We start from the raw sequence: 16,685 nt of genomic DNA, 5'->3' as shown, positions 1-16,685 counted from the left end.
TACGTGGGAACAGGAGGAGAATAGATACATAAAAATACTCAATAATTTTATTAATTCAAAACTCAATAATAACAATATCAAGTCATAATCTTTAAACTCATGACAACTCACAAATAATAATTTTTAGAGGCTTTCCTCTATCTCATCACTCAACTCAATTTAACTTTTCAAAACTGTACTTTCCTCAACTTCCTTTTCAAGAAAACAATAAAACACTAGCACGTAATTTAGAGAGCACTAGGAGGGCTCAAATCACACATGAAAGAAAATATACAAAACCAATTACTAATTAATTACTACATTAAAAAAGTTTGGTTTAATTTTTTTGCATTACTTCCCTTAAATCAAACTTGTCATTGTAGTTATCTCCACTATCATCTCGAGCTTTCGTTTCCATAAAAAAATTCTATCATTGCATAAACGATGTGAAATATTAACTTACAATTGATTTTCAATTTCGTATATACATGATAGTTGACGAAACTTGTACTTCTCGTGGCATCATCATTTCTGTCAAGAAACTCAAACATGTTCATCCATACTTCATTGCATACTCCATAATTTAATTCATCAACATTACTAAGAAAATCTCACAAAATCATAAAATCATTCTTTCCACTGCCAAAAAGTTCAACTTCACTATGAACTTGCTCTTATTCGTTCATATCAACAGCAATGCCACAATTTTCAACTAGCTTGTCCATTCCACAATTAATCTCAACCAACTTCAATATTTGATTTGCCTTTCAAACAAATTATCAGTTCCAATAAAGTTAATTTTTTTTTTTTTATCTTGCCACAAGCTTCAATCACATCCTTAATCCCACTAATGATTTTGTTTTTTTTTTTCTCAATCACTTGTGAAATTTTCTTTCGAATCACGAATTCTACATCTTCATGTGCACCTACAATTTCTTCTTTCTTTACCTTATCAAAAAAAATCTTTTTCTTCTATTTTCATCACAAATTTCTTCTCTATCAGAGCCACGATTAGAAATTATCAGAATTATCCAAGCCTCCCTTGCCATCTTTGCATGTAAGAACTTTTTGTCAACTATAACTAGATTTTTGTAGCGATATAATGGAATTATCCAAGGCTTAATTTACAAAGAAAATAAGGACTGTTCAGGTGACTCATAATAACACTCAATTGGTCGTTACGTTCCACTCACTATTAATTAGGTCCAAAAACAGAATAAAGATGTTCCTAATTAATGGAGTAGAAGATTAGATGTTTGGCTTAGTTTTGATGATCAGTCCATCATCATCAAATCAACCCAGCTCAGAGTACTTTTCTATCAACGTTCTTCTGGCTGCGAGACTCCGAGTTTAATGTTGATGCAGAATTAACTATTAAGTGCTTAAGTGGTTGTTAAATTTTACGCTTTGCACGATTTTGGTACTTATAATGGGAGCAAAAGTATGGACTTCAACGTTATGTTGGAGATTCCAAAAAAACCCAACTCAATGAGTGTGGGGATATCAGCCAAAAAATCACAGACAAATGCTTGTGATCACTTGTCCATCTACTTTTTGTTACTTCAGATTTTTGTAGCTAAGTATTGTGTAAATTAGAATTTACAGCACTGGCCAATAATAATATTTATGCGAAGTATGCCGAATGACTTCCAGCAAATGTAGATTCGGTAATGCAAGACTCCCCAGCTACAGTAATCATGAAAAAGAAAAAAAAAACATTATAATCATACATTTTTTACCCCTTTTTTTTTTATCAATTTCGTTACACTCTAAAATTTTTTGTCATTGTGAATTCTCTTTTTTTTTTTTAAATCCTATTCCATTACAAAGAGAGGCATTGGGGAAAGAGAAATCTTATTCTATTAGGAGGGGACTCCGGACCACGGGCAGGAACGGTTGCAGGTGCAATCGTTTCTAGCGATTTTATGCATTTTGCACACGGCGTAACTTTATTTGCAAAACGTATAACTTTCAAACAAAATTTTGTGGATCTCACACACATTATTAAAAATGAGGTACAAAAAGTAATCTGAATCGTACAATTTTTTTGAACTAAATCCTGACCGTGCACTGTTCAGGAATGATCCTTCTGATGACCGTTCTGCCCCTTCTCCGGGAACTCCTTCCCCCTGTTCCTGCTTGCTGTCTTATTAATTTGCTATCTGCCTGCTTCCCATCAAATTGCGATAATATTTGCAAATCTATAGAGAATTATTTCCCCATAATATTGGATTGAGCATTATTTCCCCAATTTTATTTACTTACATCATCATTACAATTTCCAATGCACCTTTTTATCTTTCCAATTACCTTTTTATCTCACATACATCACGTCACAAAAAGTGCTACAGTAAAAATATCCCAAATAACTTACAATCCAAACAAAGCTAAGGAATCCAGCCAAGAAGTAATAAAGTGGAATGTACGAGGGCAATCTTGTCCCTCAATTAACCTTGGCTCTGGCAGGATGACGTTTTAGTCTGGCAATATCACTATCAATCAGAATCTCTCAAAGCTAGGCAAGAGTGCAAAACCCGCAAAAACCTTTTGGCAGACACAACTTTTGGCATTCTAAACTTGCATTGACTGCCTTTTACTCCGAGTGTCCGAAGGATTTTTTGTGATCAAGAATGGAGAAGCGAGACAAGAAGCAGGTACTATTATACCACTGTGTAGAGGCAGAAGACCTTGCTAGAAAAGTGGCTGCCCAGTCTGAATTCATTCAGCTCCAAACCATAAATTGGAGGTACCCATTATCACTTCTTTCTCTCTGTTTTTATCTTATTTCCTGATAGTCTCTAATCTGCTTTTCTTTCCTTTTTTTTAAAAAAAATTTTTGGGTATGCTGAACAAAGACTCGACCTTTTTTTTATTTTTTTGGTGCTGGTATGTGTAACTCAAGTCAGGTTTTCTGACAGATTTCATAATACCACCATTAACAAATTGAATATGTCAACAATTAGTTATCTGCGCTGATATTAGGAAGGGGTTAATCGATATATATTAGGAAGGTTAGGTGCAGCTGGTGCTGGGCTATGATATTTTTGGTCGCACGAGAATTTCTGCAAAAGGAAATAAGGTTTAAGATGGTTATTCCTTTTAATTTCTGATCAAATTGTCTTTGGGGTGTTGAGAAGAATGAACTTGACCATATAGAATAAGCCTAACCGAGCTGATGATCATGTAGGCTATCCATTGATTATTTTATGGTCTTCAGTTTTTCGAGTTTTAGGGTGGTCGTGGCTTAGAAGAGACAGGAGGGAATGTACACTTTAGTGGGCTTTTTAAGCAACCATACTTTTCTGCTTCTTGAGTATTATTTATGTCATCAGGATCAGTTCCAAGATAAGCTTATGTATTTCTCAGGAGTTTCGATGATGGGTTTCCGAATCTTTTCATAAATAATGCTCAAGAAATCCGAGGTCAGCACGTGGCCTTTCTAGCATCATTTAGCTCACCTGCAGTAATCTTTGAACAGCTTTCTGTCATATTTGCTCTTCCAAGGTTATTTGTTGCCTCCTTTTCGCTGGTTTTGCCTTTCTTTCCAACTGGTTCTTTTGAAAGAATGGAAGAAGAAGGGGATGTGGCCACTGCATTCACCATGGCAAGAATTTTGTCCAACATTCCTATTTCAAGGGGTGGTCCAACAAGTTTAGTCATCTATGACATACATGCTTTACAGGTAAACGTTAGTTACATTTTGTCTTCTACATTCGATGCACTAGATGCATTCTCTATGACTGATTTTTAAATTGTTCTTCTGCTTGGGTTTTAGCATGATTAATACAATTATTTTAGCTAATATGAACAAATTTGCCAAAAATATTTTGTGCCCACTATTGGTGACCTTTTAGCAATTACATGTACTTATTTTTGTGCACTCGTTTGCTGTCTGTTTATGTCTTCAAATCTGTGAACTAGGTTGGAGGTCTTGAAAAATGCTTTTCTCCATGTAAAGGCCTATATGTTGGAATGAGAGTAATATGTTCTAACGGTTCTCGAAAAAGCATTTCCATCAATATCTAAGCTACTTTCTAAATTAGAAACAATAAAACAATTAAAGCTTTCTTGCTAAATCAGATCCACTTTAATGTTTCGTTTTGCCCAAAAGAGATAACTTTCAAACAAATGTGAGGCTATTATGTCAAGAAGCATAAAACAAACAAAAATTGTTTTGCGCCATGACATTTGGAATGAAAGCTTTGCCAATAGAAGTAGAACAAAAAATGTTTTATCTTTTCGTCTTCAGCATCAATATTTTAAGTATTTCTTTTACAGGAAAGGTTTTACTTCGGAGATCAAGTTTTGCCTTTGTTTGAGACTGGGATTCCTTTGCTGAAACAACGGCTTCACCAACTTCCTGAGTCTGAGAAGGTTTTCGGGGGTTGGGCTTGGTGTTGTTTATGTTAAAGAGTTGTCAATCCTTATTTCATGGATTTGGCATTCTTTTCCTCTCTAATTATTAAATGTCTATATCAGTTCATCTCCAATACAGTATATTTACTGTGCAGATTGTAATTGCATTTCCAGATGATGGCGCATGGAAAAGATTCCATAAGCAATTGGACCACTTTCCCATGGTTGATATATTTACCTCTATTCTAATTATCATTCTATTCCACTACTTGATAATATACTGGATGCTTGTGATTGTCGAATGGCAGGTAGTCTGTAATAAGGTACGTGAAGGTGATAAAAGAATTGTGAGGCTAAAAGAGGGAAATCCAAAAGGTTGCCATGTTGTGATTGTTGATGACTTGGTTCAATCTGGAGGTACTCTTATTGAGTGCCAGGTAATAATTCTTTTACTTTCCTGAGGATCTTTTCTTTTCTTTTTCTTATATTTTTTTGGCTTTTTTGGAGGAGAGAGAGAGGGGGGTGATCACTGGAAGTGATACATCATATCAACCTCTTGAAGTATTGTAATACTTTCTCATTTGATGGAAAGGGTTTAAGGAAGAATTAGTTTCATTGTTTGGCCTTCTATGTTGATTCATAACACATATATTTGTAGAAATAATCAGGTCATGGTTGTCATTTTTTACCGCCTTTGCATGATGTTGGATTGGTGCTTTGTCTTCTGGATAATTGTTTATGGATTCGGCTCCAAGAAGCTAATAAAAAAGGAAAAACAGAGAGAACCTAACAATTTTAAGCAATGATCTCATGGACTATAATGCTTGACATTCAACTCAGTAGTATACAGTTACAACTGGAGAAAACTTTTAGTGGCCTGGAGTGTTTGAAATGCATTAGAGACATAACATCAACTAATCTTTGATACTTTTTCAACAAAATTTATTGATGTGCAATGGTATTTCCTTTGGTCCATTTCCCTAGGATGCTTTTATGCAAAAAAGAAAATGTGGTTGGATATATGCTCTATTTTACCTCTTAACAAGTACATGCATCTAACTTGGTACTTTCATGTTTGTTTTTCCCTGGTCCATTCTGGTTCTACAGAAAGTTTTGGTCGCTAATGGTGCAGCAAAAGTAAGTGCCTATGTCACACATGGTGTTTTCCCAAAACATTCATGGGAGCGGTTTGTTCACAAGAGTGAAGGTAATTAATCACATATTCATTTTAGACACTTTTTTTTTCAATAATTTAATTGTAACCCTCTATTTTGTATTTTGAAGACTTGGAGAAAGCATTTGCCTACTTTTGGATCACAGATTCATGTCCCCTCACCGTGAAAGCAATTTCTGACAAAGCTCCATTCGAAGTTTTAAGTCTAGCAGGATCCATTGCTGATGCTCTTCAAACCTGAACGCTGGATGAATGTTTCAAGCATTGTAGTACAAGACTAATGTGAACATTTATAGAGGTGAAAACCCAATGGCCAGAAATGAAGGGAGTTTTAAGAGTGGTACTGCAAAGTCTAAATTTATATCAGGTGTACTTAATCCCCATTTTGTCTTAATACCCCATTGGCTAAGTTTATTCTCAAGATTCTCCTAATTGTCTCCTACGGCCCGTGGAGAATTGCAATTCCTGGTGGCAACATTTTGTACGTTGTGCAGTTTTTAGCTTAACCGGTGTTTTCTGAGTTAGGATAATGAATTAAATGCAACAGAGAAGAACTTGACATGCTTCAGGCAAGGAAAATTCATTAAACTAGCCTTCAAAGACCTTAAAGAGCAAGGGAAAAGAAAGTTGCTATGGCATTTGTTTCATTTTCTTGAGCTACGGTGCCTCCACGTGAAGAAACGGGTTACTTCTCTCTAAACACAAAAATGTTGTAGCTCTGTCTTACATGACCCAGACGACAATTTAAACCAATGGAAACCCAAAAGGAGTCGCTAAGGCAGTTCTAGCAGGCTCTAGCAGCAATTTCACAAGAAGATTCCTGCAATAATTAATAACTCTTAACCAAAGAATGATACGAGTCAACAAGGTAAACACCAGTTACTCGCTTTAAAGTGCACTCTTGCAAAACCTAAATAAACTTTGTTCCATCAGCTATATCCAGCATGATGATTACCATGCACCTTTACTTCAAAGTTGGATATTGAAATTAGCAACCAAATTCGGATTACAAAAAGGGAGAAATTTGATAAAGTTGTCTGTACATCAAAGTTACAATGAAGAGGTTTCAATCAGTCCCAAGACTCCAGGACAGAACACATGCAAGATGCAGTTCCTGTTTTCTCCTACTATACACTTTGGAAACAGCCTGCACCTCGACATACCGAAACTCTCCCAGCTCTATAAACATGTATACATTTAGCAAGCCTAGAAACCACTGTAAGAAAATGACAAGACAGAGAAGGAAAAACGAAAGAAAGAGACATCATGCACATTTAGGAGACCAAAACATACACCAGGAGAATCTTCAAGTGTAAGCAGAATGCTTCACCTACTTCCCTTGATGAATATCAATTTGTAACTGTATCTATAAACAAAATGCTCCATCTGTCTCTTCAATAGTTTTTCTCAAGTATTATGGAGTATCCATAACCCAAAAACCGGATACTGACTTGAACACAGAATTATTGCATCCAACATTAGCTTCACTATTTACCATATGTACTTGAATATTTTGTGCACTAATTAGCACACAATGCCAGAAACTTTTAATAACCTCTGAGCTACTTTTCCATCACTGCTTCTATAGTGTAGTAGTTAGCTACTTCCCATGCATGCTCAACTCTTCTCCAGCTTCTCGTCAAAAGTACCTTTTGGACTATCCAGAGAGTCGCCAGTGTAAGATCCATCAGGCTGTCGGATACAGATATTCAGATTGCTGGATGGAAAAATCTCCTGAGCAACACAAAATTGGCTCAAATTAGGTCAAAAAAACACATCAAAGTATTCTTTCCTAAAGGGCACCTTCGAAGTATGTTCATGGTTCAAAGACAGTTTAGAGAAAGATACCATATCAATGATCTCCTACACTATGCAATATCTCTCGCTCCGTATACAGGAGCAGCTCTAGCTGAATAGTTGAAGTACTGTGAATGACATAATAATGTGTGACAGCAAATTGATTGCAATACACTTGGATACAAGCTATCATGACTGTATGAAAGTACAGACAGTGAAAGTCATGTTCTTTCAGCAATTAAGGAACTAGTTCAAGATATAGTCTGGGGAGGTATGCACACATGCATTCATCGAAGCATGAATTAAAAAGATATCACTTTCCTTTGATCTTCCTTTTTTCAGTTCTTCAAAAGGCAATGGTGTCAGCAGTCATGTTAACCGCTTGATTTGTGATTCTGCCATTAAATGTTTCTATATCTTAGCTCCTACGACAAACATTTCTTAAGGATTGATAGAAGGTACGAGTAAGACATAATGGCATTACTAAAAGATTCTATACATCATTTGGTTAGCGAAGCTGTGATTTGTGAAGCTTACTACAAAGTCCAACAGAAACTAGTCATACATACCTGATCACCAATGCCTTCACCTTCTGACTGGAAAAGAATTGGACGGCATCGCTTATCTTCATTCATTAAGCTTGAATTCTGGAAATGCGCAACCAGTGCAGTCTTTCCCTGGATACGTGCGTATGCCAAGGAAGCAACCTTTTCACTGTTAAACTTTTCCCATTTCTTGCCATTGAAAACCTGCAAAGTTTCCCTTGTAAGATGCCACCCTAGCATTCATACATTCAGAGCCACTAAAAAGTAAGATGTATGACTATGAGGACACACATAATCAAATGAAGCGATTCACTCACTCGGGAAACTTAACGGACAAACACCAAATAACAAACAACATGACAAGAACAGCTAATGAATACCAGCTTAACCTAACTAGATAACTTGGAATAGAACACCAAAAGCAAATGGAGAAAGATAGTCATGTTTAGCTTTTAGATAACTCAAGCATATAAGGTTCGGAAGAACCATCAACCTCATAGAAGGAGATTATATGTGAAGGAGACACCATGTTGATGAAGGCATAACCAACGTTGCATTTGTTCTGCACCATAGTAAAAAATGTCTTAAGATGAGGTTTGGCATGATAATTAGAGAAAAGCACCCAGCTTCATTGGAAAAGTAAAACCCTAACCTTAAAATCTATTGGCAAGTAGAGGAAATCATAGGTACCCTTGTGAGTTTCATCAATAGCGGCAAGTAACATCTTTGAGGTGTACCTTACAATTGGAAAAGAAGGAATAAGTCATTGCATATAACAAAGTTCCAGACAAAGTTATACTAACAGCAACAAATCTTAGATATATTTTATGTTGCACTTACTTGTTGGGGATGTTTTTAATCATTAAAGTAGTCCTAGTATCTTCCCCCTTAACTATTTTCTCCAAATCAAGCAGATACTGTTTCTTGTTGTCTATCTGATTCCCACCCTCAATCCTACGATTTCGACCACGCTCAGCTAATCCCTCAAGGTTGGTTGTCCCTATTCCTCCATAAGATCCATTTCCAAAAAATAAGGGTCCATTCCGTGACAGTGACATCATCCTAGAACTTGGAGAACCACCTTCACTGAAGCTTCCACTAAGAGGCAAACCAATATTCAGAGCCCCCATATTCATCAGATGGTTTCCATTATTGGGACTCAAACCCGCACTTCCAAATGGAACTTGGCTCATGTAGGATGCATCTGGTGACTCGGGTAGAAAACCAAAACGTCTTTCCAAAGGAATTCCTGATGGAGCAGATCCTACATGATGATGTGAAGCAAGGAATGAGCCTTGTCGACTGGAATATGGATGGCCTTGTCCATGTCTACCCGATGCAAATGGATGACCGACAGTTGATGTTGACCAAGTAGAAGAATTTGCTCGTTCTGCTTGAATAGTAGGACTTCCCCAAAGAAACTGTGGACCAGAAAGTGTTCCAATACCAGAGGAGTTGGAGTTCAAGTCAAGGAAAGGGGAGACAGGCCCAGGACTTGGGCTTAACTTCTGCTTAGGAATAGAATAAGAATTCTCAATCAAAACTCCTGGTGCTGGTTTTTTATCAGTTACTAATTGGTTCATGTGGCTTACCCTTCCAGATTCTTTACCAATTGGTGCAATTTTCCCGGGGCTTGATACGTGGCCTGGAAGAATTGAGGCCAGTCCAGGTAAAGGATTGCTGCTCATGGTGTTTATAGATCCCAAACCATGAGACTGACCATAACCATGCAATGGAGCTGGTTCAACAGGACTCCCAAAATTGGGCCAACCTATCAGATGATTCGAGAACAGACTCAATACCTCATAAATGGCATCAAACTGGAAAGAGCAATATATGTGGTTCTACTTCCAAAAACAAGACGTACTTCTACTCAATTTAGACATACCAGGAGGAGAATTTGCAACAGGCGAACCGACTTGATGTCGTAAGGATCGAGTTTCATCATGTTCCAGCTCTTGACTCAGCTGCTGCATCAGGCTAGACAATAAAGCAACCAGAAAGCAGTTGTAATTTTAAGGAACCAATATCCTTATACATCCCAAAATGATATATCAAACCATTGGTGTCCTTTCAGTGTAAAACTTCTGAGAATAGATTATTAGCAGTGAATCTCATTCTCCCTCAAAAAAAAAAAAAAAAAAAAAAAAAATTGATGGATGTATACATTTCTATAAGCATCTTAGCCAGTTTAATCTCACCAAGCACAGATAATAGCTTGTAATAAGGCGTGCTTAAGTAGTTAAGTCAGATAATTTAATATTCTATCTTTCTGTCCAATATTAAGCTAAGATGATACGTAAATTCTAGTATTACTTCCTCCACCTTGAACAGACTGTCCTATATTGACTTGGAACCATTTTTAGTGTCAAAGTTAAAATTTCATATTATATTTATACATAAGTTAAAGAAGGATAAAAGTCATGTTAAAGACCACACACTTTTTAACAGTAATCTGAGAGGTGATGGGAAACACATGGGATGAACTGAACTTTCTTATAGGAAGAGTAAAAAGTTCCACTGAAGGTTAGTAACAGGAAAACAGTTGAAAGGAAAAATGAGAAATAGAAGATGAGGAAGCAAATAGTTTAGTCAAAAAACCAAAAACTCAAATAAATACTAAATGGAAAAGAATCTAGTTCATACTTTCTACGGGCTCCACCAGGCCGGCTAGGTTCAAGTTTTATGCGTTTCCCAGCAATGTCACTCCTATTTAATGCCTTAAGAGCTGCATCTGCAGCTCTAACATCAAAAAACTCGATGAACTTATGATGCCGTTTATGTGGAGTTTCTCGGATCTGCAATTTGTACACAAAAGATTCCAGACCTCATACATCTTGACAGAAAATCAGAGGGCTCATAAAGAAAAAAGAAAAAGATAGCAGCAAGAAAAACTAAATAGATATTCTAATAGGAGAAATAGGCACCTCTTTAATTTCCCCATAAGCTCCAAATATTTGACGGAGGTCATCATTTGATACTGATGCATCCAAATTAAAAACTACAAGAGTTCCTTGATTAATGTCCTTCTCTGATGGATTATCCTGAGTAATCCAAGAAAAATAATGTTTTCTGACACCATTGCACTAAGTAGTTATTCTAAGTACTGATAAAAATAAAAGACCAAAGCCTTTGATGAACCTTGGGGATGGAAAAATGAATATCGAGTCTTCTTCGTCGTAAAGGCTTGTTTTGCAATCCACGCATTGCAGTTCGAGCAGCTCGGATATCATAGTAAGATATCATCACAAACCCTCTATGCTTACAAGCAGTATATAAAGTTCTAATATCCCCATATTGCTGCAAGAAGATATCATTAAGTGATCAAATAGCAGTTTATGGTAATTATCAGTATGACAGAAGGATTGAACAGAAAAAACCAGGGTGCTGCACATGTGTGGGATTTGGGGACAGCCAGTATAATGACGGTGATAGGATTGGACTTGAAGCAGCTCAAATGGAAAGAAAAGCAAAATCACTTGCAAAGATAAATGAAATATCTATTACATCAGGAATATTACTACAAATTCCTGACTAATATTTTTCTAAGTCTTGAGTCCACAAACTGAAGGTAACGAAGTTAAGGAGTTCAATGCCTTGGCTGGAATGCAACTGAGCATATCCACTAAGACAAAGATCTCCTGTTTTTTATCACTATCATCTTCTGGCATTCTAAATTTATCTTTTCCAGAGACTTTTCAAGGAAGTGAAAGACTGTAGAACCAACACAAAATACTGCCTTACTCTTCATTCAACTTCCACAACAAAAATTTTTCCTGCTCAGAAAATATAGATTAGCTACATATAAAATAGTTACTACCATGGAGAATCTAGAAATTTTAATAATTTCAACCGTCAATTGTCCAGGTCTCAGCCCAGATTCCATCCTATCAAAATGCATCTAGTCAGATCTTGATCCAAATGAACTGCCAATATCTGTATAAATGGACTGGAGTAGAATCTTGTTACTACCGTCCCATAAGGACCTGGAACTAATAGTAGTTTAAAAAAGGCGCATTGTTTATGCACACATCTAAAGCTTAAATGGCAATACAGCTCATCAATATATATCCAAGTGAATATCATTTATGATAACAAGTTAACAACAAAGAAAGAAACTTCTTTCTGAAAGCTCTAAAATTTTATCCAAAACTAGCGAAACTGTAAAACTTATGAAGAGTGTATCTCCTAGGGTTCAGTGAATTTGGGCATGTACTACTCCTAAAAGACCAATCAATAATCAGATCAAGTCTGGATCATGTAGTAACAATAGATCATAATCTTAGATATACTAACTAAATCCAAACCCACCTACAGCCCCAGTCTAAGATATATAGAGCAACACCCTGGACTTTACCCAGAAGCACATTCAAAAGAAAATGGATTCCAAAAGTTATCAATACATACCCAGGGTGACACAAATGGGTGCAGACATAAACATGCACTTGCTCTGTACTTTAGATACAGAGGAAAAAATGGAAGCAGAGGTCATCACAAGCAAACAGAACATGTAGCAATTAAGTACACTATAAAACATTTTCAAAAACAATGTTGTTACACGAGTACCTCAAAGAGAGATCTCAATTCTGAGTCCTCCACATTACTATTAATGTTCCGGACGAATAACGTCCTAGAAGGATGCTCTCCATATGGGTGTTCTCCAGCAACACTTCCCACGCCGTTTGGAACAGCATAGTGCACGGTACTGTTTCCAGGAATACCGTCAGGCAAGCTCAACTTTGACAGACCATTAATGAGGTTTTCTTGGGGTTCAGCTTCCATTTCTAGTCCCCCACCACTGCCAAAGATATCATCGTCCAAATCCTCCACTTGAGTAGGCAACTCACTGAGGTCAAAATCATCCATTACACCAGCTAATAACTCCTCCTCATCACCAGGAAGCAAGTTACCAATTGGACTTGGTTCACTACCTTCAAATACATCTTTACCGTCATCTTCAAGATTAAGTTTAGTTAAGTTAGGAAGCCCATCATCAACTGATTGAAGACTTTGTTCGGAGTCACCATAATTTACTGCATATTAGCAAAGAAGTGGTAAAAATATAAACTTATACCCCAAACTAAGAGCATCTCCCAAAAAAGATCAGGCTTACACTTTGCATGTGGGAGGACAGGTAACGAGCTAGAGAATAAGCTTGCATCACTTGATGCATGATAAGCACCAGTACGAAGGGGAATCCTCCATGCATTTCTCTCCTTTCCAGAAATATTAGCTAATGGATTGTCCAAGGGACCTGCAAAAAGACATAAAACAATCAAGACAAAAAAAAAATTCACATAATTTATAAGAACCTGGTTAATCCAGCAGAAGATAGAGCACCTTCATCACGTAAATTAGAACTTTTTGAGGCCTGCTCCATCAAAGCACTTTCTGCATACAGAATGCAGGTGAAGTATACTGGTATAAGTATCCAGAGTCTAAAAGATTTCATAAGTCACCAAAGTGTAGAGTTTCCAGATTTACAAATAAAGTAGTGCAAATGAAATTCTGTACCAAAAGTTTTTTTGTTTGAAGCACTGTTTATGTTATAATAATAAAGAGAATTACTTCTATCTTGTGGTCAACTATTTCAGATTTGAAATTGATTTTTCTGCTTCTCATACTACAAGTTCAGACCATTATCCCATATTGTTCTGAAGAGAAATTTACAAATGGCAGAAAGGATATGAACAAAATTAAAATGACGGATGTAAAAAATCAAGTACACAGCTTAATTCTATTTTCTCTCTTACACAAAAGCTAATAATTGTAAGTATTATTTGACCACCCAACAGTGATTTTCTTTCACTTTGCATTGGAAGATATTTGGTAAACATGGACAATGGTAACATAGAAGAAGATATAAAAGCCAGCATGTTGAATGTGTGGCAGTAAATGATCTTCACACAAGTAAACACGGAATACACTGAAATAGATTGAGTTGCTTTACATTGGCTTCCTAATTTATCTCCTTCAGAAACCCTTCTTGGAAAACTCTCCCAAATTTGTATTAAAGCTCTCCAAAACTCTCTGAGAACATTTGATGACACCTTCAAAAGGTCCTCAAAAATTTTCTAAAAATGTTTGTCTCAATCTCGTTAACACAATTCTGAATAAATGCAAAAACTGCACGGACACAATAATTCTTTTGCTCCCGCTTTGCTTATTCCAAGTCAACAGAAAATAACTTTCCAAATAAATACTTGGGAGAATCCAAGTAACTCGAGTTTCCTTTTTTTTTCTCCCTTGACAACAAGCAGACTTATTGATAACTGTACACCATCAAGCTCACCAAACTGAAATGCACTAGATTTCCAAACTCCTTAAACACTCAACATGCTTATTTAGAAAGCAACCTGAAATGATGACACAAGTAACCCATTTAAGTAAAGTCTATATTCTTAGGTATATTCTAATGCTTACAAAGTAACATACAGATGCACATTGGCTAGATCCAAACCTCTTAATGGCCATACAGAATATTAGCACTTCTATGCAGTGCTTCTCATGTACATCAAAAAAAAACAAAAGCGAGTTTACTTGTGAAACTGAAACTAATTTTTATCTTAAGATGAGTCACAAACCAATGGATTGATTAAGGCCTACAAGAAACAAAAGCCACTAAAGAAATGAAATAACAAATAAAAACCCAAAACAAAAGAGGTGGTGAAAAAAGAACACACCTAAGGTGCTTAATTACATCTTTTCCTAAACAGCGCCTAGGGGATGAGGATGTTAGCTAGTGAGAGCAATTATTTTCCATGACGTAAACACTTCTAACTTATCAAAAAGATTGTGGGAGGGGGGGGGAGGGAACACTTCTAAATGAAAGTGTCAGCTATCCTGTAACTGCCCTCTAGTGAAAGAGGAAAGCTCGTAATGTACTCTGATATATGAACTGAGATTGATCCTTCTAGAATGCTAATATATAGAGTTTGCAGGGCTTGAAAAGTAAACTAACATATATTTAAGACAACCATTATTCCATTAGTCTTTTAAGAATTAAAAGCAGGCAATGAACTACTAAGCTTTATAGAAAAGCCAGAATAAATAAAGTGAAGCTACAATGATTTCCACCTAAAGATAATAAAGCAATTAAGAAGTTGAATGTTCACAGGCGTAAAAGTTCATCAAACGACCACATGATTCCTCCAAAAAACAGATACACTTAAGGAGCAAAATTTATGCGGACACAACCAATGCATCAGACAATTCAAGATACAATTCAACAAATTTACGCAACAATTAAATTGATCATGGAAGGTAAAAATCATTTTGTTCAACAAACGCCAGAAACTCACAACACATAACACTAAACAAAATTAACTAGAATTGATCAAATTCCAGTAAAACCAACAAAACCACCAAATAAGATCAACGAACTTTCCAAACTCGAGCATAACTTCACTTTAGTATAACAAAGAACTAGCCAAATAACCAGGTCCAATCATACCACAATCAAAGTAAAGATCACAACTTTACATCGTATATGAACTTATATACTAGTAAAAATCACAACTTGAGGATCAAAATCAATCCCGACTGCAACAAAAATCAGAAACCCATCTCCCAAATCACTTTAAAAAATAGAAACATAAAATTAAGCGGGAAAAAACGAAAAACCCACCTCAATTTTCCTCACAAAAATTAAAATATTTTACATAACAAGACAAGAAAGGGGGCAGCAAGAGTACCTTCATAAAGAGAACAAGAGACGACAAACAGGGAAAAATAAGAGAGAGGTAGGAAAGAAGAGGGAAGAAACAATCACAAAAGACTTCGAGGAATTTGGAAAAGTGAGTTAAATTAGTGAAGAAGAAGTAGTTGTAAAACGCTGAGGAGAGATGAGTTGAGGGGTTGGTTTCGTAGAAGCAGAGAAATTGTTTTCTTCTACTCTTTCACTTCCTTAATCCTTCTCTCCCGCCGGAATTTACTATATACACTATCAGAGATTAAAAAAAAATTAATTAGAGCTTTTTTATTGTAAAGCTGCAGAGGGGAAAGAGAAAGAGGAAAACTGCTACTCAGACAAAGGGGAAAGAGAGTTGGGGAAGCATTTGGGATGAACAAATAAAACCCACACATGAAAAGGTCCCAAAAACACACACTACACACAGTGGAGACTGGAGAATGATTGGAGGGAAAAATAAGGAAATTTCATCATTGCCCCGTCCCTCTCCTTCCCCTTCTCTCTCTGCAATTCTTTTCCTGCCATGAAAATAGAATAAAATAATGGGGTCTTAATGACATAAATTATTGAATATGTGCATTCATTATTCAATCATCCTTTTCTTTCTTTTCTTTTTTTTAATTACATCACTTGATTTTTTTTAAAAGAATAAAGAGATTTTGGATATACTGGATCAAGAAAATAAGACTTGACACAGTAGGCTTTTACTACCATCATAATACAAATTTGTCAAATAATCAGAGCTAAAGGTAATATCATCGTTATGGTTTTATTCAACTTTTTCTCTCACGAAATTTTTGCTAGATTTTGAATTAATTAAAATGATGGTTTTCATTTTAATTTGTCATTGAATGTGTTTAGATAGCAGATTATTTAAAATAATTTTTTGAAAAAAATTTATATGACTTTTTAAATGTGACGTGTATATAAGAGAAATAGGTGATTCGAAGATGTGTAAATAAATTTGTGCAAATAGTTCACTATTTTTTTTTTCATTTTTTCATTTTGTTTGTTTCTTATAAGTATTTTGTTGTTGTGGCCCTTTGTGGGGGAGTGGGGAAAATTTGGCTGCATTTGAATTCCATTTGGAGTCCGTTGACAGCACGTACTTAGTTGGAGTGGATAATTGGGATGGGAAAAAAAA

At 35.9% G+C, this 16,685-nt stretch overlaps 2 protein-coding genes across 4 annotated transcripts; one reads left to right on the top strand and one right to left on the bottom strand.

Annotated features, from left to right (window-relative positions):
• Nucleotides 1-2,493: 2,493 nt before the first annotated feature.
• On the top strand, nt 2,494-5,993 carry LOC113770441 (ribose-phosphate pyrophosphokinase 4). The gene is made up of 7 exons (XM_027314892.1): nt 2,494-2,725; nt 3,346-3,661; nt 4,258-4,353; nt 4,491-4,559; nt 4,644-4,772; nt 5,443-5,542; nt 5,620-5,993. Exons 1-7 carry the CDS (start codon nt 2,610-2,612, stop codon nt 5,748-5,750), a joined length of 957 nt encoding a protein of 318 aa, XP_027170693.1. The 5' UTR covers nt 2,494-2,609; the 3' UTR covers nt 5,751-5,993.
• A 479-nt stretch (nt 5,994-6,472) lies between these two features.
• On the bottom strand, nt 6,473-15,925 carry LOC113770246 (protein MEI2-like 5). Of its 3 annotated transcripts, none has more exons than XM_027314655.1 (13): nt 15,546-15,925; nt 13,192-13,242; nt 12,965-13,105; nt 12,418-12,884; nt 10,993-11,151; nt 10,779-10,895; nt 10,498-10,649; nt 9,740-9,831; nt 8,692-9,622; nt 8,504-8,588; nt 8,345-8,413; nt 7,876-8,055; nt 6,473-7,243 (listed from the first exon to the last, which is right to left on the bottom strand). In XM_027314655.1, the coding sequence occupies exons 2-13, from the start codon at nt 13,229-13,231 to the stop codon at nt 7,127-7,129; spliced, it is 2,550 nt and encodes an 849-aa protein (XP_027170456.1). In that variant the 5' UTR covers nt 13,232-13,242; nt 15,546-15,925; the 3' UTR covers nt 6,473-7,126. The 3 variants fall into 3 exon arrangements, with proteins under 3 accessions (XP_027170456.1, XP_027170457.1, XP_027170455.1); XM_027314656.1 differs by lacking the exon at nt 15,546-15,925 and having other exon boundaries at nt 8,692-9,359; nt 9,444-9,622; nt 13,192-13,318; XM_027314654.1 differs by lacking the exon at nt 15,546-15,925 and having other exon boundaries at nt 13,192-13,318.
• Nucleotides 15,926-16,685: the final 760 nt, after the last annotated feature.

This window comes from Coffea eugenioides, chromosome 5 (genome assembly GCF_003713205.1).
Source record: "Coffea eugenioides isolate CCC68of chromosome 5, Ceug_1.0, whole genome shotgun sequence".
NCBI lineage: Eukaryota > Viridiplantae > Streptophyta > Magnoliopsida > Gentianales > Rubiaceae > Coffea > Coffea eugenioides.
The sequence above is the reverse complement of the archived record's forward strand: the minus strand, read 5'-3'. Positions and strand labels throughout refer to the sequence as shown.